At 42.2% G+C, this 26,699-nt stretch overlaps 1 protein-coding gene across 1 annotated transcript in view; it reads left to right on the plus strand.

The window, feature by feature from the left end:
• Positions 1-26,699, plus strand: part of pinx1 (PIN2 (TERF1) interacting telomerase inhibitor 1) — a 141,037-nt gene that overhangs the window by 32,657 nt on the left and 81,681 nt on the right. The window contains exons 5-6 of the mRNA XM_078541420.1: positions 7,497-7,589; positions 12,400-12,500. Of these exons, the coding sequence (XP_078397546.1) occupies positions 7,497-7,589; positions 12,400-12,500 (194 nt within the window). The remainder of the gene's footprint in view (positions 1-7,496; positions 7,590-12,399; positions 12,501-26,699) is intronic.

A 26,699-nucleotide genomic window follows, 5' to 3' on the forward strand; every position in this document is an offset into this window, starting at 1 on the left:
ACAAAGACCTCTGGTGGTTGCATCACCACCACTCTGGGTGCACGCTGCCTGCAAAGGAGAGCTTGCCCGCCTCTGAATGGCAGGCAGCTCCCGGGGTGTGGAATTTCTGCCCCCGTGGTCCTTGATCCTGAGGAAAGCTCACCACTTGCCAGTTAAGTACCTTATAGTGCCTCTTGCCGGCTGCCGGCAGTCGAGGCCCCTATTATCTAGATTAAATTACACCTAAAGCTTCATGATCCTATAATGAAACTGCATCTTATTCTGTTACATAAACTAGAATTGAAAGCAGAATGTAGAGAATAGTTAGTCACCAGTACTATGTATAAAAGGATATAACGATACCAACTTACATTAATATAGCACCTGTAACATTCACAGGGGTGATGATGCTGCCCTGTCCTGAACCTGTGTCCCCTTTCAAGGTCCAGATCCAGATCCAATCTGAAGCTGAAACTCAGTGGTTGTCAAAGTCCAGGTCCTGATGGTGCAGAAGTGCTGAACTGGGGCTGTTATAATCCACGTTTTATTAAATGCTCCCACTCGCCGCTTCCCTCTCCTGAACCCCCGCTATGAGTGAGGGCTCTGGAGATGAGCGGCGAGGTAGGAGGAGCAGTTTACGTATTATTATTTTGCTGGATCAGACTGGTGAGCACATGAACATGTGTGTTTCAAGCCTGTCTAAAGATTTTGGCCCTCCTGACCCAACAGCCATTGCTACCTGCGCTATTCATTTGCTTCATGCCTGAAGGTTAATGGGCTTGCATCAGCAAATACTAGGTACACCAAGCAGCCTATCAGCTAACTCTAATGCAGTGGCTTGGAGCCATTGAAGGAGTCCGTTGCCAATTTGTATTGCTGCTTCATGCAGAGCATGGAGACCATTCAGTCCAGTGTGAACCAAATGGTCAGTTCCATGAACAAAACGGTAGCGCACATCATGATGGAGCCTCTGGTGGCAGTTCACACTGTTGCCGTAGGAGTTCAGATTGCTGCTTTATGGCGTAGGACCATTATTTAAAGGCACATGCCCATAATATCTACACAGAATCCCTATCCAATATGATGGATGGAATGTTGCTGATGCAGGCCAAACAGTACATGTGCTCCCGTCATATTAGACGCTGGTCACATTCCGCTGAATAGAAATTATGCCTGAGTCCATTAACACAGATTATTAGTTTGTTTATCGGTAGTTTATTTATCAGTACTTTTTAACTATGGCAAAAGATTGGATTGGCAACAAAAGGAATAAGTATTTGCGTAATGTAATCTTATGATCCATATGCACAATAGATTTCAGTTCACAACAGATTTCAGTTGCCAACAGACATAGCCACTCGTGGCTTAAACAAGACCCTGGATTAGGTTGCACAGAGAGGTTGGATCTATTGCAATTATGTTCAGAATTGATCTTGTTCCTGATTATGCTGGCAATCATACGTGCACTTCTTTGTGTCCATAAACAAACTATCCAGTGGGAACTGGAACAGCCTTAGGAAATGCAGTACAAAGTCGTAAGGATCCCAGTACTTAAATGGCATGTTTATTTAAAATTAAGTCACTTCAGAAGGCAGGAAAATGTCTGGTTCATCAGTGTTCTCATCAAGTCCTGAGGGTTAAATCTGTTTCTGTCTTTAGAAGTTATCTTTTTAAGTAGACCCTTCCAGCATTGCCATGCCCCGGAACACGTTGGAATTTCTGGACATCTTCACTGTCTGGAAGCAGATGCTTATTTTAGAATATTTACTGTAATGTCTTATTTATGTCCTGTCTTCTGTACCCAGTAGCATAGAACGTTAGGGATACGTTTGTTATTGAGGTTTAGATTCATGCTATCTGTATTGCATCTAAAGTTAAACTATGGATGCAGTGGGAAATTAGTTAGTGTTGTTTACTAGAGGGGTCTGAAGTTTTCTTTTTCATGATGACTGAGCCACAAGAACCTAGGGAAATGTGTCATGACTTTTCTAGGAGGAAGTAGAACACAAAGTGGAAATGGAAATATCTGTATCTTTTATATTGCAGTCAGTTTGAGGTCAATGTGAGTGATGTTGCCCTTTGAATGGAATGTCGGCAGGTGAATTCTAGGAAGCGAGTGACAACATATTTGTACTATTTCATGTTTAACATATTGCAGCATTGTGATAGATGAGGTGAACATAAATCATAAGAAACGGGTGCAGGAATAGGCCAAATGGTCCCTCAAGCCTTCTCTACCATTCAAAAAGCCCATGACAACTCCACATATTTACCCGGCCACATAAAGACTTAGGGCAGAATTTTGCCCTTGGTTGGCAGGCGTGCCCCACCGGCTTGGCAGCGGGCGGGCAGCCGAACTCCGCCGCCAAAGTGGGCCCCGCCGCCATTTTAAGTGGGTGGGCCAATTAAGGCCCGTCCAGCGGCCTGCCCGATGGGAAGTGCTATGCGCTTACTGTGCGGGAGGGGGAGGGAGGGATTCCCCATCTGTCAGAGTGCGCACTGCTCCCTGAGACTAAGTGCTGTCTCAGGGAGATCAGTGAAAGTGTTACAAAGTTAAAAAATAAAAAAGTTATTAACATGTCCCCCTCATGTGACAATGTCACATGAGATGGGACATGTTAGTAAATATCACATAAAATTTATTAAAGTTTTAAAAAATGGACATGAAACCTCATCCCGCCGGTGGATGAGGTTTCATGTATTATCAGAAGCTGCTGGGGCTCCTGGCCTGCCCACCAGCCTTAAGGTTGGACGGACAGGGCCTAAAATTACCTTAATTATCCTGTCAATGGCCTCATTTGGCCAATGACAGGTCGGCAGGCGAACAGCTGATTTCGCTGTCCGCCCGCCTTCCTAAAGATTTAAATGGACCAGGATGACGTCGGGGGTTCCTCTCAACATCATCCCGCGTCATTTTCCCCTCGGCGAGTGGGCCCCGCCCCCAAATCGCCGACGGGAAAATTCAAGGCTTAGGCCAGGATTTTCCAGCCCCACCGCAAGCGAGGCGGCGCCCCAGCCAGAAATCCATTGACCTGCGGCCGGACCAGAAGATTGCGGCAGCGGGCGGGTGTGGAAAATCCTGCTGTTAGACTCCAAAATTCTGTCGATCCTAGCCTTTAATATACTCATAAACTGAGCATTCATAGCACTGGGGTGGAGAATTCCAAAGATTCCCAATACTCTAAGTGAAGAAATTTCTCCTAATCTCAGTCCTCAATAGGTGATTTCTTACCATGAGACTATGTCCTCTAGTTCTAGCACCTCTGCATCTACGTTGTCAAGGCCCTTAACAATTTTACATGTTTTAAAAACATTACCTCTCATTCTTCTAAAGCCTTGGAAAAATAGGCTTAAGTCTACTCAATCTCTCCTCATAGTACAACCCTCTCATGCCAGGAACCAATTTTTAAAATTCTTTCATGGGACATGGGCATTGCTGGCGAGGCCAGCATTTATTGCCCATCCCTAATTGCCCTTGAGAAGGTGGTGGTGGTTAGCCGCCGCCTTGAACCACTGCTGTCCATGAGATATAGGTACACCCGCAGTAATGTTAGGAAGGGAGTTCCAGGACTTTGACTCAGCTACACTGAAGGAATGGCGCTATAGTTCCAAGTTAGGATGATGTGTGGCTTGGAGGGAAACTTGCAGGCGGTGGTGTTCCCATGCACCTGCTGCCCTTGTCCTTCTAGGTGGTAGAGGTCATGGGTTTGGAAGGTGCTGTCTAAAGAGCTTTGATGAGTTGCTGCAGTGGGCCTTGTAGATGGTACACACTACTGCCTCTGTGTGTTGGTGGTGGAGGGAGTGGATGTTGGAGGTGGTGGATGGGGTGCCAGTCACGCAGGCTGCTTTGTCCTGGACGGTGTTGAGCTTCATGAGCTTTGATGGAGCTGCACTCATCCAGGCAAGTAGAGAGTATTTCATCACACTCCTGACTTGCACCTTGTAGATGGTGGACAGATTTTGAGGAGTCAGGAGGTGAGTTCCTTTCTGCAGGATTCCTAGCCTCTGAACTGCTGTGTAGCCACAGTATTTATATGGCTAGTTCAGTTCAGTTTCTGGTCAGTTCAGTTTCTGGTCAATGGTAACCCCAAGGATGTTGATAGTGAGGGATTCAGTGATGGTAATGCCATTGAATGTCAAAGGAAGATTATTGGATTTTCTCTTGTTGGAGATGGTCATTGCCTGGCACTTGTGTGGTGTGAATGTTACTTGCCACTTGTCAGCCCAAGCCTGGATATTGTCCAGGTCTTGCTGCTTTTGGACACTGCTTCAGTATCTGAGGAGTCATGAATGATGCTGAACATTGTGTAATCATCAATGAACATCCCCATTTCTGACCTTATAATGGAAGGAAGGTTATTGATGAAGCAGCTGAAGATGGTTGGGCCTAGGGCACCACGCTGAGGAATTCCTGCAGTGATATCCTGGAATTGAGATGACTGACCTCCAGCAACCACAACCATTTTCCTTTGTGCTAGATATGACTCCAACCTGTGGAGAGTTTTTCCCCCTGATTCCCATTGACTCCAGTTTTGCTAGGGCTCCTTGATGCCACACTCAGTCAAATGCTGCCTTGATGTCAAGGTCAGTCATCCTCACCTTCAGCACCATTTGCAACTCCTCAGATACTGAAGCAGTTCATGTCGAAATGCAGCAAGACCTGGACAATATCCAGACTTGGCTGACGAGTGCCAAGCAACATTCATGCCACACAAGTGCCACACAGTGACCATCTCCAACAAGAGAGAATTTAACCATCACCCCTTGACAATCAATGGCATTACCATCACTGAAACCCCCCACTCTCAACATCCTGGGGGTTACCATTGACCAGAAACTGAGCTGTACTAGCCATATAATTACTGTGGCCATAAGAGCAGGTCAGAGGCTAGGAACCCTGTGGTGAGTAACCCACCTCCTGACTCTCCAAAGCCTGTCCACCATCTACAAGGCACAAATCAGGAGTGTGATGGAATACTCCTCACTTGCCTGGATGAGTGCAGCTCCAACAATACTCAAGAAGCTTGACATCATCCAGGACGAAGTAGCTCAACCCACAAACATTCACTCCCTCCACCACCAACGCACAGTGGCAGCAACTTGTAGCATCTACACGATGCACTGCAGGAACTCACCAAGGCTCCTTAGACAGCAGCTTTCAAACCCACGACAGTTACCACCTAGAAGCACAAAGGCAACAGATACATAGGATTACCACCACCTGGAAGTTCCCCTCCAAGCCACTCACCATTCTGATTTGGAATTATATCGCCATTCCTTCACTGTCGTTGGGTCAAAATCCTGGAACACCCTCCCTAAGAGCACTGTGGGTGTACCTACGCCACATGGACTGCAGCAGTTCAAGAAGCAGCTCATCACCACCTTCGCAAGGGCAATTTGGGATGGGCGATAAATGCTGGTCCAGCCAGTGACGCCCACACCCCATGAATGAATTTTTTAAAAATGAAAAAGCAAAATATGTGCCTAGGGGAGGCGTGAAGGGGAAGACGATCACTACCATAAGCTGCAGTCAAGAAAAAGATGCAGAGATTATGAAACTGTTGAACTCGGTGTTGACTCAGCAGGGCTGTAATGTGCCGGATCGATAGATGAGGTTCTGTTCCTTGAGCTTTTGCTGAGCTTTATTGGAACACTGTGGGAAGCCAAGGACAGAAAAGCCAGTGTGGGAATGGAGTGGCACATTAAAATGACAGGTGATCAGAAGTTCAGCGTCGCCCTTGTGGACTGAATGAAGGTGTTCCACAAATGATTACCCAGCCCGTGTATGGTCTCCCCAATGTGAACGAGACCACATTGTGAGCAGCGAATGCTGTGCTCTGAATTAAAAGAAGTGCAAGTAAATCACTGTTGCACCTGGGAGGAGTGTCCATTCGCGTGTAAATGAAACTTTAACAGTGTGGCAAATCTGAATTATTTCCAAACAACTTCTCTGTAACTGAAAATTTACTTTTACAAATGTTGAGTCTCATTCCTTCAGATTTTAATTATTGTTGAAGATATAAAAATTAAAATCCATTTTATTTTATTTTTTCCTTCTGTCCTTTATTTCTATCTTAATCCCATCTTTCTTTACATCTGTTTATTTTGCTTCCCGATTTGATAATTGAATTAAATGTTCTAACTTGCACTTCCTGATTTATGCATGTCTCAATGCAGATTCTTCAATCTGGTTGATGAGACATGCTGTTGTTTGTCTTGTATAGACGGACCATAAGTCCCTTGTAGAGGGCCCTGGCTCTTTTTGGACCCCTGATGATTGTTAATTGTTGCTTAGTAGCCTATGAAAATGCTATGGGCAGCTGCAAGTGTAACGAACAGCAAGATCATTCGTTTGCTAATGAGTGCAAAATCTGGGCCAATATCTTCATTTTTGTGGTCGTTTTCTATATTGTGCAAGAGGCCTAATAAAAATCGGTTCAGTTACTTTTGTGTTACTGTACCTTAGCACTTTGGTTGCACCTCAAGAGATTTGACTATTTTACATGATGCTTGTTCCAAAGTTAGTTGTTGACTATCTTCCACTTGTTTCCCAGTTTTAGTATCCAGTGTATGTAGTCTTTCTCCTTTATTAGTTTTGTATTTGGAAATATTCCAGACACCAAATTCAACCAGGTTTTACTCAATCATCTTTCCTATTTACATATTCTGAATATCCATTTATTATATGTTTGGTTTAATTTCAATTGTTGGCATGAGTATCAAATATATGGATTACATCTGTGGTTTTAACCTTTACAAAAGTCTTATAAATAGTTGCAAATCTGATGACCTACCTCCCCTTTGATGTTGGAAGAGTCCTTTTATTTCATCTAAAAAAGCAGTTGAGTTATATTTGGGGGAAAGGGGATTTATGATTGGCAAGAGAAGAATGGGTGTTGGCAAGCAAGAGCATGGTTTTTCAAAGAAAGGCTAAAATATGATATCGGGGAATTAAACAGATAATCAGCGTGAAAAAATCCAGTGTGATTATTGTCCATTTTTGAGATTTTGACACTGCTCACAGAAGTTGTATTTTCTGAGCCTTACTTGGGAATCTTGCTGCAAGGTTAAATAGTAATGCTTGTGCCTCTCATTTTATTTTATGATTTATTAACAAGTATGAATGTTATCACTGCATTTTTTCTACACTGATGATCAGAATGTTGCAGAAGTGGAAAATGGCACAAGTTGGTGCCCTAAGCACTGATTGAAAATGAACTTCTATTGTTTACATGTACAAAAGAACTGCCTACTGAGAGAGCAGTGTACTGTTACAAAACCGTTTTTGGGACTGAAGTAAGAAGATAGTTGAACTTGGTAACCAACGCTATTCACATGGCACCATATTTCATTCCAACCACATAGTTGGATAGTTGGTTAAAGGTTCACAAATAGGAATTCTCTGAGCTTTCCCTTTCGTATTGCCACAGTGAATTGGTTTGGATATGGCATCAATTAACGCTAGTGACAGACAAATTTATTCCTGTCTAAATGTTTTGGGCTTTTGCTTTTAACAGGCTCACCAGTGGCTGAGGATAAAACTGCATTTAGTCTTGAAGAAAAATCGAAATCCTCCAAGAAACGAGTTCACTACCAGAAATTCACCAAAGGTGAGATCTAGTACAAAAGCAAAACACTGCAGATACTGGAAATCTGCAATAAAAATAGAAAATGCTGGAAATGCTCAGCAGGTCCAACATAATCTGTGGATAGAAAGGGAGTGAATGTTTCAGGTCAATGACTTCATCAGAACAGCCTAGGACTCAAAATAAGGAACAAAGTGTGGTATAGTGTAATTAATACAAATGTTGACATTTGAGTTTTAAATGTTGATATCTTTAAAGTACTTGTGCCAGGATATTTTCTAATTAAGAGGAAGATTTTTAGCTTAGTGTCTGTGGTATGATATGCAGCAGTGTAACTTATGGACATGGTATAATTATTTGCTGTAAAATATATGTTTATTATGGAAACAGGTTATAATTATTAATTACAGAATGCTTAGGCAAACCTTTCTCCTGAGGCACTCACTGACCCCCCTTCCACCTTCCCTTTAACTATGGTTGAAAGGTTGCTATTCTGGAAATTTTGTTTAATATTTTACAGGTGACTTGGAGAGTTTGCAATGATTTCAAAGTTGAAAGAGCACTTTAAGATTTGGCTCTGCAATTTCAAATTTTGCTCATAAAAGATAATTAACATTTTGTTTAATATTCACTTTCTATTTGGGAAAAAAATTATTAAAGACAAATTTATACCTAACACCTAAGTTTTATGTTATTTGAAATTTTAGCTTATGAATCTAGTTTTTAATTAAAATCTGTGTAGAAAAATTATTCATCATAGACACTGCTTGTAAGGTAGATATTGTACTGTCAGTCTTGTGACAGATTTGAATTCCCAGGAAATGTGAAACACTGCAATCTCTTACGCTAAGGATATTTTTCTGAAATAATTAATTTCCCTCAAAAGTGTACAGTAGGATGTTTCAATTAACAAGAAGGAAGCGGATGAATTTAAATTAGCAACACCCACACAGAATGGATTATATAAATATATGATTTGATATGAAAATGGTTGCTGTAGTTTTGGAAGAAGCTACTGTGCTGTTTCTGTTTTTTGAGATCTTGGTTATTTTATCACTAACCTTTGGTCTATGATTACTGTTCTGTTCTCGTATGTGATCTCAATGAGAAAAAAGCAAAATTGTTCATTCAGCCCAGATAATAAGTCAGAGCTTCACAGCATTGCTGTGTAGATGGAGAGCCATATTTCCAGTTTCCCTTAAGGGACCTTACTCAGCAATGGATGGATCAAAACTAGAAAAATTAACTTGAAGCTCTCGGGTGCTTACTGTGTGTTGGGTAATATAACTAGAGTGATGTACCATTAGTTTGCCTCTGCTCCACAAAAGTAGGTGAAGATGAAGAAGATGCTTTGACCTGTTTGATCTCATTGTTTCGGGACAGTCATTCTACATCTTCCCATTAGAGTGTATAGGCATTTCTTAAATTAGCCCATTGTCCTGGTTATTTACTAACCCTGTTCAAGTCCATGGAGCCCACAGTGAAACCATTTTTAGAACTAGGCAGAACTGTGCTCATGTCCCTTTTTTTAATATCCACATGCACATACTTTCAAGCTGTGGTCATTGTATAATGATCATGAATAGAAAGCTTTCCTCCACACTCCCCATCCTATTTTTCTAACCTGAGGACACTGAGATTAATTATAATGCCAACAATGCTGTCCTAGCTGGGATTAAACATTGGGACCATTTTGACCTTAATGGTACCAGGTCATGTATTTCTCCTCTGAGCAATTAAGCAATCCCTTCGAAAAATGCATCTTGACTGGGGAAAATAACAGACTCGTTCTGTCCTCGCACCTATTGGCAAGGATATACACCCCAGTATCCACTCAGTTTAAACGAAATTTATTTCCTCCTCACAGGAAAGACAGTAACAATGTGCACTTGATGTGTTAGCTAAACAGATGATTTGTGGCAATTTAAAAAAAATTAAAATGCAATTCATAAAGTAAACAATATTGAAGAACTTCCTATTACCCCCTGATTGGATTAGAGTTTATTCTGTCCGTGCTAGATGTATTATATAATTAGTTACTCAAGTTTGTAAATTTTTCCTGATGACTTTAATTGATAAGAATTATGGGTAAGTAACTGCTGACAGAGGACTCCTAATTCTGTGGGTGTTTCATCTGGCGGGTACCATGCAGTCATCAGGATACTGGACTAGCAATCTCGAGGTCATGAGTTCATGTCATGCTATGTCAAGTTGTGAAATTGAAATCGGTAAATCTATTTATTGTACGCTGGGATCAGAAAAAGCTGACTGGAAGTTGTCAGACTGGTTTTTTTAAAAAAGAAAGCAACTTGTTCACTAATGTCTGTTGGGGGAGGGAACCTGTCTTCCTACAATATGTCCCACTTGGGACAACTAAGAATTGGTAATAAAAGTAGCAATGATGGTGTTGCCCAAACCCTAAGCACACAGTTTTAAAATAAAGTTAATATAGTAGCCTTTTCAATGTGTAAAATTCATTTATAACTTTTTTTTAATGAGCGTTTGTTTGCTACATTATGCAGCCTTTTTAAACCTTAGCGCGAAATATTCAGTTGGATTGCAGTGAACGATGTGCCTGCAGTAAACAAGCTCTGATTCAAAGCATTAAGCAGCTTACTCCTATGTGGCAGTGTTTTCTACAAAGGTATCGCTGTCATTGGAGAGGTTGATAAAATGATGGGAGATTGGATATCTGAGAAATATTTTTTGGATTTTCGTAGAAATCTTTCGAGATTCAATTTTTTTCCTTGCTGACTTAGATGAGTCCTTAAGTTTCACACATTGTATGAGAGTACAGTAGATTCATGCATGCTGAACTGTGATCCCCAGCTTATGAAAGAGAAGTGTTGCCTTTGTCAGTTTTGCCAAGATCCTATTGGTTAGTTTCTGTCTTGTCCCTGTACAGTCTGAGAGCAAAATCATAAAATGATCACCTGGAAGAGCATTTTAGTTTTACAGTTTTATGTACATTCTGCCTTTTGATGCCATTATTCTCATCCCAAAAACTTTATTGTATTGCCCTCATGGCACATCGTCACTGATGCAAATAGTACTTAACCAGAAATACAATGATTTGGGATGAAATAGTTTTCCTTTCCCCCAAGCTGGTTCATTCAGCAGCTTCTCAAGAAGCATTAAAACTTTGAGAAGGTGGTCTAGCTTTGTGAATGTCAAGACTGGGATTGGAATTCTGACACTTTTTTAAATGCAAGTACAAGGCTATCTCTCTGATTGTTTACCATCAGTAGCTAGAGACGTTTATATCTTATAACGATAATAGCAAGGGTTTATAGACCCAACGTATCTTTGTTTTTCTGTTGCAACACTGCTCAGCTTTCTTGTGGTCAATGAGCTTGCTCCCATAACAGTGGTTTGTACAGCCCTCTACTTGATGCAGAGTAGGAGCCCTCTAATCATCCCTCCTCCCCACCCCAGTTAGCAAGGACAGGAACTCCGTGCCATGGAGAAAATGATGGCCCGGATCTTCCAAGCAGCAGCAAAGATCGTTGGATTGCTGCTATGTCTATAAATTCCCCTGACTCTCACTGCTGTGCATTTCTACTGGAGACTTCCGATCCCGCTTTCACAGAAATGCGCAGAGTCCATCGGGGAACTCTGTTGAAGCGGAGTAGAGTTAGGGGAAGACAGGACAAGGCCTCTTTTTACGACACTAGCTATGGTGAGTTTAAAGGTCTAGTTTGAATGTTAGCGAGTGGGTGAGTAGATGAGGTGGGTAAATAGGTGGTGTGGTAGGTGGGTGAGTTGGGTAAGTAGGGGGTAACTGGATGAGTGGAGGGATCGGGGTGTAAGTCAGGTGGTTGGGAGGGGTAGTCAGGTTCGTTGGGGGGTGGCCGGGAGGCGGTCAGGTCAGGTTGGTGGGTTATTCAGTTCAGAAGGATGGTCAGGGAGTATTGGGGTGGTTGGAAGGGTAGGTATGTCAGGTTGATAGGAGTAGTCAGGTCAGGAGGATAGTTGGGTGGTCGGGAGGGTAAATTGATGGTCGTGAGGGGTAGTCGGGTCCGGGGGGTGGTCAGACAGGGTAGTCTGATGGTCATGAGGGGGTATTGGGTGGTTGGGAGGGGCAGTCGGTTGGTCGAGATGTAGCTCGGTGTGGCGGGTAGTCAGGTTGGGAGGGGGAGCTGTTGGGTCAGGTCGGGAGTTAGTCAGGTGGGGTCCGGGGGTCGGGGTAGTTGGGGGCTCAGGGCGTAGATTGGGGGAGTCAGTTGTATAGTTACTCAGGTGTTAGACCAAGTCTTAACCTGTCATCCAAAGTCTCTGACTCAGAACTCAGAGTTGGAGACTTTTTCAGAGGGTCCCGGGCAGCGGGGGAATTGTGCTTCAGAAGTTGAAACTTCCCAAGCAGTTCCCACATACGTCCATGCATCAGGACTTCCACACGGTCCTGACACGCATCTTCAGCCGTACATCCGGCTTCTGATGATCCTGAGACCGGAAGATTAGCCCGATGTCTTGGTGTCAGTGATGGTCTAGTGTATCATGTTGCCTAGCAGGAGTGTGGTGCAGTATTTTATATCTTCATGTACATTGCAATTTAAAATTATCTAAAAGGAATTTCCAAATGAATAACTGAACCAAGACATAGAAATTAATTTTTTTAGCTAAGCATTTGACACTTGTGTGTGTTGAATGGAGCTTACTTGTTACTTACATCTAAGATTACAGTTAAACCTAAAATGTTCAGATGGAATGATGAATGCTGTCTGACTCTGCAGAGGTCTGGATAGTTCAGATGGGTTTGAGAAGTTGCTGTATGATCTCGAGTTGGCATTGACATTTCACAAATACTGGCATTGTTTAAATGATTGGATTGTAGGAAAGGATCTCTCTTCTCGAAGTTCAACAGATCTAGCCTGCATTTTTGGAAAACGTAGCAAACGGGTCAGAGGATCCAGAGATCAGGAAGAGCAGGTGAAGGTAAGATATTTTACTTTGGATGTTTATTCATTAACGTACTAACAGTAACTTTGCTTATTTCCCTTTCACCATCACATTTTATCTACAGCTACATATGATATTTACAGAATTCTTTACTGCCTAAATAAGTACTCCCATCTGCCTTGAAGTGCATGTTGTGGCATGAAATCAGTTAGGGAAGGGTTATGATTGGGTAAATTCTGACATTGTTTCCACTGGTTGGTGAAATGGTAATGAGAGGACACAAGTTTAAGATAATTAAAAGATTTAATGGGAAATGAAAGAAAGCTTCTATTTTACAAGGAGGGTAGTTGAAAAGTTGCAAACTGTTGCTGAAACAGAGTGCATGAAATCTAGTGTAGAACCAGATTGATGCTCGAGAACATTAAAGGGTATGGAGAGCAAAGAAAAGTGGGATTTGCTTCATGTAGAGGAAAAATATCTCTGCAGACTTGATGGCCTGAATAGCCTGTGTCTGGGCTGTCCTGTTACATTCAATATTCAATGGGCTACTTTCCTTTTTAAGAAAATCTAACTATTATGGAAGTAATCTTGGTGCTCATTTGACCAAGGCTTATTTTTATTTGTGTTGAAGACAAACAACTACAATTTCTACTGATCCATGAAAACAAAAATGAAAGTATCTGTGATGTTCTCAAAGCTGATAAAAAGATTGAAAAATATTGAATTAAAATTGCAATTGTGCCTCCTGAGATACACAATGCCTGGATCTATGTGCAATCTGCCAGTTTTTCTTTTCTTGCTTGTCGCTCACATATTCAAATAGAATGAAAAAATACAAAGTGCAGTTTCTATCGGTTCCTATCAAGTTAAACTTCCTGAAGCTCAGTTTTTCTCTCACTTGGTTCAGACACTGTTTCCTTCCTTTTCCAGCTGCGTTTCCTGATAGGTCTTATCACTGGAGAAAATAATGTCGAATAAACAGGAGCTTGGCATAGACCACTCACAAGCTTTATAATTAAACAATATGTTCCTGAAAGAAATTTGAGGTGCTGGGTGGGGGAGTGTCCTGTTGGGTTTAGGTACACTGAGTCCTTACAATTCAAAATATTTCATTTTGAAGACTTGCCTTAACTCAAGGTGTACAGTGCGTCTTATTGCTCTGGACCATATGACATTTTGAGGAATTCAACCAACCTGATTTAATGCTCAGCTGAGGCTGGGATTGTCTTTTTAAAAAACACACAAACAGGAGTGAGTAATTTCACCTTTGTCAGATACAGTTGATTTGCTGCCATGACACATATATTGTTGAAATGAAATACTATCAGTGGTAGATGTTGGTGCACTAATTGCATATTAAGGAACAATTAGATCCAGCTGCATAATATACGAGTGACAAAGTACAGCAAAATCTTTATTGTTCAGCATGCGCAGGGAATGGGTGGTGCCAGTTAATCAAAAAATGCCGGATATCAAAGAGTTCCGTTTTCAGCCAAACTTGGGTGATCTTGTGGTATGCAATACTACATAAAACCCATCTTCTGTGGTTGAAATTGGAGCATTTCAAACTCCAGGACAACGTGCGAGGAATGAACGTGGCTGTCAACATTTCTGTGGATACATTCGCCTGTGACTAAGCCTCTCACTGGATATATTAACTTGCGACTTGGCCTGCTGTCACCCCCCAGACATACCAACTCTCACAAATTGATGGTGTGAGAGACAATTTCTCAGTCAAACCCAGGCTCACTCACGATCTCGTGAGAGGGCTGTGAAATTTTGCGATTTTCTTGATCAGGTTGCTGACCCTGGAATTGGAGTGCCAGTGCTGGCTATTTCTTGCAGTTCAGGCATTACAAAAGGTTTAGAGAGCTGACTTAAGCCCTTAATTTTCAAATTCCCACATGCTAGCTTTTAATTTCCTGGTTTATTCTGTGATCCTTTTTATCCCTTTTGCCATGAGTTCAACGGTGAGTTTACCCGTGAGCTTAGAGGTTGATTTTAAAACAAATTGAGCTGTCAGGAATTCCAGCTGGTAGAGAATTCCGGTTGGTACGATGCTGGTAACACAAATTTTACCGTAGTTTATTACCTCTGGTCAGATGTGCGATGTTTAGGCCTTTTGCTGTATTCTGTTGATACATAACCTAACACGGTTAGAATTTCAATAACCAAAATCGATCAAGTTAAGGTAGAGGAGAACATTGTTCCAAAGTGGAAAAAAAATTCTCTAGGCTTGTACTTATTCTGGGATTTTCTTCATATATTATGTAATTGCACTATAAATTTTATTTTGTCCTCTCTCATGGCTATTCATAAATCTGTGTCATCATGATAAGGGACTTAGCTGGCAAAATGATGACGTTTAGATAAAACATAAACGTTTATATTTCAACCACTTCTGACTTTAAGTTTTTCTTCCTATATTATGACAGGTACATGTATGATTCAAATGGTGCTTATATAGGGTTTCACAGGTGCCACAGGCCTTGCCCAAAGTGCTGCTTATCATTTATTAGCCTGGGGAATTGGTGCAAGGTTCACTTGTGGAGGCATCACAGCTGAGTGCAAACCTCAGGCTGAATTGCATGTCCATAATGGCATTGGGACTTCTGTCTCTTTAAAGACAGAGACCCTGCCTCCAAGAGGTGCTGGCCAATTAGAGGGCTGACAGCTCTTTAGCCCTAGCAGTGCCACTGGAAACTGGTACTGCTGGCACTGCAGCCGACCTGGACCAGAAACAATGGAGGAGACCTGGGGACAGAGGTAAGTGTGTGTATCAGGGAGGCCCCTGTGCGGAGCAGATGGAGGGAAGGTGGTGGTGGTTGGAGGGAATGGTGGTGATTGTTATTGAGGGAGGGGTTGTGAGTCGGGGGGGCTTTCTGAACAAGTGGCCTGTGCCGCTGGGGGATCCTCCATGGGGAACAGGGAGCATGATCAGGAGGGCCTCCTATCCCAAGCCCGCAAGGGGGCTGTCAGCTTTTACTGGGCGGCCTCTCCACATGACGTAGGGCCCTCCCTCTCCACACCAGTATTTTGCAAGTGGCGGTGAGATGAGGCCCATGTGGCCATTAATTGGCCACTTAAGGGCGCGAGTTGGCCTCCAGGCAGGAAGGTTGCCCTCCTTCCTCTCCACTGAGTGAATTGAAGGGTGTCGGGCAGGCGACAGGCCCTCTATTCCCCACCTTCCCATCTGATTCCAAGTGCCTCCGCCGCACCACCCGCCCCACCCCACCCCAACAACACCCCCAGCCTGTTTCTGAGGATAGAATTAAATTCTGCCCCTCTCCTCACTTGAACGGTATGCATAAACACTGCCTCACTGTCTCTGCCTTTGGATAAGAAATCAGAATGTTGACTTTTTCCTTCCACCTGTTCCCTTGCTCCTTAGTCACCCTGTCTAAGATTAGCCAATTAAACACCGATCGGAATCGAAACAAGGGGCAGAATGTTACGTTCGGCGTCCGGGCGCTGCCCGCGCGTAATATGACATACGATGATGTCGGGCATTCATCCCAACGTCATCGTGCACTCATGCGATATTTCGTTTGGCGGGTGCCAGAGTCGACTGTGCGCCCGCCGATAATTGAAAGGCCTACTAAGGCCATTAACAAGCTAATTAAAATCAAATTAACGCTGCCCGTCCAATCTTACGGCTGGCAGGCAAGTGAAAAGGCCAAGCGGCCTTTATGCTTTTTAGGAAACCTCATCCACGAGCGGGATGAGGTTTCCTAAAGCAAATAAACATTAACTAAAAACTTTATTTTTGAATTAAAAACATGTCCCAGCTCATCTGACAGAGTCACATGAGGGGACATGTTTTAAAAAATTTTTCCTGTCCTTATTAATTTTTATAAAAAGCGCTTCAATCTCCCTGAGGCAGCTCCGTGCCTCAAGGAGATTGAAGCGCTCTTTCGTACGCACGTGCGAACTGAGTGCCAGGCCTGCTCTCCCTCTTTCCCCCCCCCACCCACACAGGTAGCGCTGAGCACTGCCGCTCGCAATCCACACAGGCGTGAAATCATGGAGTGGAGCCGATTGCGGGCAGCGGTTGGCTTCCTGACTGCCCCCGCCGAGCCTCCCCGACGAGGGAAAATTCTGGCCATGGAATCTTCTTGACTTGTTGCTACGCTGCCTTAGTTTTAAGCTAATCAAAATATCTTTCACTTATCTTTATTGGACTGTTTTTTTGAATCTGGAAATACAAAATTTCCTAATTTTCCGATTGTATTCCATCATTATTTGATTTAGTTACTGCGATTGCTCTTACATTGTTGCTCACAATATGATCGTCTCACTTTTATGCAGGCCGCTTCTTCTGCTAAGAATTACGAGCAAGTGAAAATTTAGGAAAGTTTGGAAGATAATATTGGTTTGAGAAAGATCCACAATTTAAGTACTGGTCTTGCTTTGTTTTAATAGTAGGTTTCGTCTCCTTGCTGTCTCTATCACTGTACTACAACTTTTATTAGTTGTGGGCTTGCTTCCAGAGTTACAGTTGCTTTTTACTCTGTCAGTAAAGGGCAGGAAGTACATAAATGCCCCACTGACGTGAGTGCTCACTCTAGCAGTTTACCTGTAAAGTGGTAATCCAGGAAGCTCAAGTGATCATTGACTCATGACCTTTAGTCATGGGTACAAAAAATAGTTTATATTAAAAAAAAACCTGGCACTTTGAAAGAAAATTTGAGAGTATTCATACATGTTGTGAAATTCATAGCTTAGGATTTGCAGCGACTCAGTTTTAGTGGTGCTTTTGATTCGTAGCTGATGCTTTGCTGCACAAAGTTTCCAAAGCTTATAGCTGGTACCAACAAATTGGCAGTAAAATTCTTTAGATAAATACAAGTAAAATTCTCTGGTTGGTTCAGCCTCGAGAAGAATTTGGTTTGGAAAATTTGAAATTTGGAAATCCCATCTTACTGGAGGGAGCAGGAAATCTGATCTCCGTTGCACTTCAACCTGATTTGTTAGATAAATCTACTTTGCTGATAAAGAACAGCAACAGGACATATTTTAAGGCTTAAGATCAAGCCTTACAAATGGTGCAATTTAAAGTGGAGCACCCTTGAACAGTTGCTGAACCCTCTTGTCATAAACTTGTATTGAAAGCACAGAAGGAGCCCAGTTAGCCTGTCATGCTTGTGCCGTCTCTTTGGAAGAGCTTTTTCACCCCAGCTTTTTCCCCATAAACCTGCAAATTAGTTCCCTTCAAATACTTGCCCAATTGCCTTTTAAAAGTGGAATCTGATTCCAGTAACCCTTTCAGGTAGCACATTCCAGATCGTTATAACCCTGTGAAATAATTCCCCCTCACTTCTTTTCTAGTTCTTTTGCCAATTATTTTAAATCTATAACCTCTAGTTATCGACCCACTTGCCAGAGTGAATTCTTTCACCCTATTTGCTCTTTTGGAATGTCTCATAATTTTGAATACCTCTATAGGCCTGACCCGTAACTTTCTCTGAAGGAGAACAATCCCAGCCTCTCCACACACTCCATATAACTGAACCTCTTCATCCCTAGTGGTATCCTGCTAAAACTCTTCACCCTTTCCAAATCTGTGCTATCCTTTCTAAAGTGTGGTGCCCAGAATTGCACACCATACTCCAAATGAGGGCTAAACACTAATTTGTGAAGATTTGGCATAACTGCCATGTTTTTGTATTTAATAATCCTATATACAAAGCCAAGTATCCCAGATACTCAGGTTATCGACCTGAAATTCTGTTTCTCTCCACAGATCCTGCGAACCTGCTGACTATTTCCAGCATTTTCTGTTTTTATCCCAGACGCTTTCTTATATACTTTATCAGCTTGCCCTGCTACCTTCAAGGATTTATGAATACACACCCCAGGTCCCTCTGCTCTTGCATCCCCTCAAAATAGTTCCATTTAAATTATTATTGTTGTTTCTCCCAAAGTGCATCATTTCACACTGACCCACATTAAATTGCATCTGCCATGTGAATGCCCATTTCACCAGTCTGTGTCCTCCTGAGCTCTGCTACAATCTTGTTCACCGTTTGCTACATAGCCAAGTTGTGTATCATCTGTGAACTTCAAAATTTTACTGTCTTACCGACACCTAGGCAACCCCACTGCATACTAGTCTCTAGTCATAAAATATCAGTTTGCTGCTACTCTCTGCCTCCTATCCCTTAAGTAATTATGTATCCAGGTTACCACCACCTCTTTTATACCAAACGCTTCTATTTTCCAAATAAGTCAAAATGCCTTTTGAAAACCTGTATGTAGAACATCTACTGCACTACTATCATCACTCTTTCCACTACTCCAGGAACTCAATCTGATTGATCAGACACAATTTATCTTTTTAAAATCTGTGTTGTTTGTCCCTTATTAACTCTTGCAGAGTCAATTTCCTTCAGTTAGAACTATTCAGTTATTTAATTGGCCAGTTTTACTTTTCGAGTACTGGTATGCTGATGGCTTCATATATTGCAGTGACTGGTTTTACATTTAACATTGATCTGAAATTAACTGGCAGGCTCTTGCAATGTGAAGGTGCACCTATCTATGGTCAATCTGTACTGTTAACCCTGAGCTACATTTTACACACACACACACACACACACACACACATCAGCTCCCCCCCCCCCCACCCCCTGAAGGCCAAGGGGTGGGTTTGGGGGTGATGGTGGTGGTTTGTAAAATAAAGTGGGTGGCCTTCCCACCCACCCCTGATGTGTTTCCCATAGCATGGTGGGCAGGGAATGTGCCTGACAGACTTCATTCTGCCTCATCTGCTGTTTTAATTGTGGCAGGGGAAGCGGAGGTTTGGGTTTCGCTGTGTTGACTATTGTTGGGCAGTGGGGCACCTCGTATTTTTTATTCGTTCACGGGTTGTGGGCATCACTGGCTCAGCCAGCATTTATTGCCCATCCCCTATTTAAGAGTCAACCACATTGCTGTGGGTCTGGAGTCACACGTAGGCCAGACCAGGTAAGGACGGATTTCCTTCCCTAATGGACATTAGTGAACCAGATGGTTTTTAAAATTGGATTCAAATTCCACCATATGGGATTCGAACCCGGCTTCCCAGAGCAATACGCCTGGGTTTCCGGATTACCAGTCCAGTGACGATACCACTTTGCTACTGCCTCTCCTAAGGAGCTCCCCTGTGCTCATTGGAGACATCCCCCAAGATCAAACCCCCCTTTAACTCCCTCCTGCCCTTCAAACCCAATCAGATTGACTGACAGCTCTCTAGGGTGGGACTTTCTCCCAGATGGGGGTAAAAGTCCCACTCTGAATCACTTAAGGCTGTTCCTGCGTAATATTGCTGCAGGGCAGCCAGCTTTTGAGTTGGCGGGCTCAAGACTGACTTTTCCATCGGGGGGCCGGGAAATATGTCGCCACGTAAAATCCAGACCCTTTTTCCTGCTAATCCTTTCCTCTGCCGAAGAGTTTGAGTGGTTGCTGGGCACTGATTTCACAGGAGCTGGTTGCTCTCCAGCACTTTGCCCGAGTGACCACTATTAATTGAGAAGGTGTACAAGTTGGCAAGTTATTCAACAGAGGGGTTTGGAGAAGCCTGATATCTGGCTTTGCCTAACTTTATTGTTTCTCTCCTCTCCAACCAGAGGCACTGAGGACAATTGTTGACCCTTTACCATTGTCGTCCTTGTGAGATTAGTAAACTCAGCTGAACCTTCAGGCAAACAAAGATTCTTTTCTAATGTGCATTTAAACAAAAATAACCTTGGTTTATGTGATATTTTGTCACCCTGATTATGTAGCTAATGTGAAAGACGCAGGTGTTCAATGAAACCATGGTTGCAATAAATTTACAGTAGTCTGTCAAAAGTGGGACCACCTTAGTGGCAAAGGAAATCTCCACTTCAGCCATTATTGTCAATATGTCAATAAATCTACGTTTATTTAAACAGGCATTCCCTTTAAACGATTGTATATGATATCCTTTTAGAGCTGTTTTCAAATTCAATAACAAGTATGCTAAAACAAAAGGGAAGAAGGAAGCAATGAGTTATAGTTATGAAGCGTTGTGATTTTTTTATTTTAAATTTCTATGCAAGGCCTGTTCACACCAAATGCGAGGTATTCTGCTGTATTCTTATAGTAAGTCATACTGACTTCCTATTTATTGTAAGAAAAATTATTACTATGGTCAGCAATTTAGAGTTTCTGTGGGAAAGGACAAAATTATGGACCATGATGCACAATATATTTTAAAACTCCATGTGATAAATGCAGAATTTGGCTTATCCAGACACTGATGCAACAATCTTGATTAGGTTTTTAAAATTCCTTCATTCTATTTATTTTATACCTATTTTCTTTGTACTTTTTTCAGCTGCATGTGCAAGCTTGAGGGCTAAAACTGTGAGCATAACGTTGCAGCAGTTTCTACATATTCCACTCACCCCTAACCTTGGATCATATGCTTACTCTTTTTATATAAGTACCTATTCCTCTCCTCCACGCAAGTCCCCATCCCCACCCTTTCTGGAACTTTGTGGAGCAGCAGCCTTACATGAAATACTGGTGCTTAACTTGGGTCTCCATCTTTATGCTAGAGATACAATCATTGCCATCTCAAAGTTTAGTCTTAGTCTAAAATATTCACACGCCTGAATAAGTTATTTGTCACGCCAGGGTGTCTGGGCTTACAGTTGATGACAAACACTTGGCTGCCTGTTTGAGCTTCTAGGAACTTTGTGAAACTTCACTGTTTCTTCTAAATATTTCTGGTGGCACATTTTATGTCTGATACAATTTATAGAAATAAAAAGTACGCATTGTTTTCTTTTCTCTCTCTCATTCCCCCTTTTCTTTCTCCCTGAATTCTCCCTTTGCTATGTTTTGCTTCCTTCTGATTATTAGTTCTTAGACTGGGTATAACTGAGATTGGGATCCTGTTGAATATTCAGTTGCAGCTGCATTTGTCTTACCAGTTCGCAATGTAATGCTTTAGTACACCAATGCATCCTGTTGCTGAAATTATTTCTGACAAATGTGGTGGCAGCACTTCTATCTCATGAGACAAGGGTTTGTGCCGTGGTCAACTTTGTGCTTAGCGTGGTCTGGTGTGACTCAGGAGCCCAACTTGGATATGGCAATCTCTGCCACATTTGCTGCAGAGGAAGACAGTGGGGCTGAGAAGGTGCACAATTCTCTGGCCCCTATTTTCTCTGGGCCCTCTTCTCAGCCAGCTGAAATTTTCATTTCTGCTCATCTCTTCCAATGCCCTTCTGAATAGTCAGTCTCCAGAAGTCACGGCTGTCAGCGACTGTCTTCCAGTTGTAAGTATCAATGTCCAGTGTCACACTTGCAGATGTCCTTGTAGTGGAGGTGTAGATGCCCAGGAGGTCATCAGTCATCAATCCACTGTACAAAAAAGGTCTTTGGGTAGATGGCCATCATCCATCCGATGAAGTGGCGGAGCCAGCACAGACGTCGTTGGTTTAACAATGAGTGTATGCTGATGGAATTAGCATACTCCAAGACCTCTGAGTTGGTGACCTTGCCCAGCCAAGAGGTACTGAGGATACGCCTGAGACAGTGAAGGTGGAAACTTCAGCCTTTTCTCCTGCTTAGCATATGTTGTCCAGCTCTCATCATTGTAGAGAGGTGCACTGAGGACACAGGCTTGGTAGACTTGGTGTTCTTATTCAGGTTGCCGTTGTTCCATACTCTCTTACTGAGCTTGGATGTAACAGCTGTAGCTTTTGCGATGCGTGTGTTGATTTCATCATCAAATGACAGATTGCTGGTGATTGTGGATCCTAGATATGTGAAGCCATTAACAACCTCCAGCGTCACTTTGTCAATGCTGATAGATGGCGGTTTGGCAACATTCTGGACGATGACATTTTTCTACCTGACGCTGATGGTCAAACCAAGCTCTTTACAGGTGTGAGAGAGTGTCAATTTGCCACTGAAGGTGTTCCTTGGTACGGAATACTAGTGGGGCATCGTCAGTGTAAAGCATCTCTCTGATGAGGACTTGGCAAACTATCTTGGATCTCAGGTGAGCAAGAGTGAAGAGCTTTCCGTCAGTTCTGGTACATAAGTAGACACCATGTACATGACCTGAAGCCACATGACAGCAGCAAAGAGACGAATATGCCAAAGAGTGTCGGGCCAGAACACTGTTGTTGGGTCAAAATCCTCTGGAACTGCCCTCCTAACAGCTCTGTGGGTGTGCCTATACCACATAGACTGCAGTAGTTTAAGAAGGCAGCTCACCACCACCTACTCAAAGGCAGTTGGGGATGGGCAATAAATGCTGGCCTAGCCAGTGATGCCCACATCCCATGAACAAATGCATTTAAAAAAACCCTGTTTGACCCACTGCAGATCTCAGATGGTTCTGATGTTGCTCTGTGATAGCTGACCTTACCCATTATGTTGTCATGGAAAGAGGAGATCACATGGAGAAGCTTCAGCGGGCAGTCAATTTTCCCCAGCAGCTTAAATAGACCACCTCTGCTCACATGGTTGAATGCCTTGGTGAGATTGATATAGGCAATATATAGTGGTCTCCTTCATTCACGACATTTCTCTTGCAGCTGCTGGACTGACAAGATCATGTCAGTGGTAGATCTTCCATTTCTGAAGCCACACTGGGATTTGGGGTAGATGCATTCAGCCAGGACCTGCAGTCTGATGAGGACAACACTGGCAAACACTTTTCCCAAGATGCTTAGCAGGAAAGTGCCTCGATAGTTGTTGCAGTCACTGCGGTGGCCCTTGTTCTTGTAGGGGGGTCATCATCATTTCATCACGCATATCCTGGACACTGCTCCCTCCCGCCAGCAGATGCTGCCAGAGTGTGGGTTTCCCGTGCTTGATGCAGCGAAACTGGAGTGTCCTCTCCAGGACATAGGCCTCAACAAAATCTGTGGAGGTCCTGAGCTGGCCACACATCAGGGCCCTCCTCACGTCCTCCCTGGTTGAGTCCAGAGGAATGCAATGTGCCATGTTGGACACTGGCTCGGTTGCAAGAGTTGCGGGAAGATTGACATAATTGGATATCGGTCCTCCTTTGGGCTCGACTCCAGATTTTTGGATAGGGTTTTGCTCGTTTGGCCTTCAGCTCTCCTGAGGGGAGTACTAGGCATTGGAACTATTTGCCCACAGTTGGGAATTTGGTTCTTGAATGCCAGGGCATGTCCACATGCCAGTGGGCCTGCACACATTGACCTGTTGGATACATCTTCTGACAAAATGGCAGAACTCAAAACATGCAAACCCTCCAGTTTTGTTCTCACTTTTCACTGTAAGTTATTTGTGATTTCACAAAACTGAATATTTTAATGTAATATCATTCAAATTTGTAGGTTTCAGTATAACCACCATCTTTTGCGGTACATCATTCAATCAGATTTCCTAACATTCACTTCTTCTACTGTCACTATTTTCATTCAGCTTCAGCATCATTAACGCCACATTTAACAATAATATTAGCATTAAAAAGTTATGATGGATGCTTTTATATGCCATTTGCAGTTTGTTTCTATCATGCGCACATCCTAAGTTATTCAGGTTTAAAGTTGCACAAGGACCTTATAAATATCCTCTTGTACTTTGTCCTTTATTTCTAGCCTTGTACAAAAATGGTTGAGTACGTATTAAGTCGACAGTGAAGGACAATATTGTATTTACCTGCAGGTGGATGAACTTGGCTGTTGCAGTAACTTTTAGCTGTAGTGAGATAACTTTAAGAAAGGCCATATAAAATGATTAAAAGGACAACATGATGGTAGATTTCATTAGAATCAGCCGCCATTTCAGAGCAACATTGGAGGAAGACTGGGAACAAGTAGTTTAGACTCAAGAGACCCTAGTTTGGGGGTAAATGGGAATGTGGAAATCGAAACACAAGATCAGTCACGATCTTATTGAATGGCAGAGCAGGCTTGAGGGGCTGAATGGTCTACTCCTGTTCCTATTTCTTATGTTCTTATGTTCTCAGTTTGGAGAGTCCAAAAGAAGCCTGAAGCAAATAAGAAGGATTTTGTTCTTTTCCAAAAAAAAATATAGTATTTAACAATTCCCCTGTCAATTTTGTGGCCCATGTGAAGAGTAAAATGACACCAGTAATCCTTCCACCATTGTATGGTAAGATTTTCATTCTGTGGTTATGAAATAAATAAACTGAGTTTGTTATATTTTGTAGAAAGTGGAGAGAGAGAGACAGAAATGCTAGTATGTTTGGTGATATAATCCAAATGGACATGTTCATATTATTTCTAGATTGATGCTTCTTTGTGGTAGTTAAAACACCAAAACGCGTGTGATGCATTCCCAGATTATGGAAAGCCTATATTTAACAAAAAAATTGGACTTCGTTCATATGTTAGAAAATAGTAAGCCCTTGTGCCTATCACATTTTGCACCATCATTTTCTAACTCATTTAAAAAGTAAATGATGACCATATGAAAACCACCAAAACATGGCTGTGCTGGTTGGATGGTTGGTAGCTGGGCTAACCACTCATGGCGGCATCACACACGGGAGGCCTTAACCTACTTTATTTGAAAAAAGTCATCTGATTTAATGAATACTGAATATCTGAGGAAAATGCAAGAATCTACCTGAATGTTATGTTTTACTCTTTTTATACATTCGGCAAGACGAATTTAATTTGTCAGTTTTCTTCCGTATATTGGCTTGTGAACAGCAGAGGGAGCCATTTCCACAATCTACAGATTGAATGAGGAGATGTAAGATGATGACTTGTGGCATTCTTCAATTTAAAAGAACAAGTCATCTGTTCTTTCTTACAGTCACTCTATAAATAATTTAGTTTATTTTTTAAAAGTAGAGAAATATAACATTGTATCAAATATACCAGTATTCATTAAAGCTGCATTTTTGTTATAACTGTTTGAATTTGAAAGTGATGCTGATCGTAACATTAGCAAAAAAATGGGAGTTATAGAGATGACTGCCTATATATCCGAAAATTAAAATCATATTTCCCATGTCTATGACTTTGCAAATATTTCATCTATCAATCCAGAGTTTTAAACAAAACATGCAAAGTGATTAAATACTTAAATAATGAGATGTCTGTAGGTTTGCCAAAAGCAAACATAAGCTTTGAACTTAGCACTATTGTGGTTAAAATTCCAAATTCAGCTTCCCAAATGGATCCTCAAGGAGATCCGTGGAGTGTTTGAGCTATGCAGCCATGGAGGGTCCTTAGTTGGATCTCCAATCGAGCCTGAGTTATCTGAACTGCCCTTGGGTACCAGTCGGCAATGTTGCAATTGGCTTCCGTGCTCTTGGGTTTAGGTGAAAAAATTGGCCAGGTTGTTGTGTCTCCAATGTTACCAAGGGGCCCATGCTAGAAGCGAGAATGCCTCAATGTCCAGTGAGGACAGAATGGCTACAAGGATTCTGTTAGTCTGACGATACTCGTGGTTGGTTGGGTGAGATATCAAAGGTGCTTCTTGTACAGCACCGCAGCAATCAGCCAACTCATTAAGGAAAGGAGAAAGAAGAGGAAGGAAAGAAGCAGAACAATTTGCACCCACCTTCCTGTATACCATCGCATACCGAGTTATGTCAAAGTACGAATGCAAAACCAAATGATTTTTAAAGTTTAAAATCGGACCAGCACTTGATCTAATTGGAATTGATCAGAATGAGTATGAATAGGGTCACAGAAGAAAGAATTTAAAATGTTATCATCAGTAGTACAAGTGAGAATTGGGTTGGAGGAGTGTATATATATATATATATATATATATATATATATATTGACTGATATGCTCAATGTCGTTGATGCTGCTTTCCTAATGTTACCTGTTAATATCAGCAATAAATTGAAGCTATAGATAAAACAGCTGGCAGGAAACTAGTGTGTTCATCAAATCATCAGAAATAACTCGCCAAAGGACTCATTCTACCTGATGAGTGCAGCCTGTGATCCTGTCTACGACAGCCACTTAGTTTGTTCATATCTTAGAATTTATAAGCTTATTGTTTTATAAGCCTTTCAGTTGCAGATAAAACTGTACACTGTCTTCATGGTGATATTAATCTTGGTTTAAGCTTTTATGGCTTTGTTCATTTATAGGGTAAGGGATGATCCATTTTATTACAGGTGACATTGTTTCAGGAATCTCTGAGCGCCCAGTAAAGGCTTACTAAAGAGCTAAGCAAGGTGAGAGAGGGAGTAGGAGATCTGTGAATGGTGAAGTAACAGCTGCGATAATGAATAACAAGTGTTCTAGTGA

Source organism: Cetorhinus maximus, chromosome 5, assembly GCF_964194155.1.
Source record: "Cetorhinus maximus chromosome 5, sCetMax3.hap1.1, whole genome shotgun sequence".
Classification (NCBI taxonomy): domain Eukaryota; kingdom Metazoa; phylum Chordata; class Chondrichthyes; order Lamniformes; family Cetorhinidae; genus Cetorhinus; species Cetorhinus maximus.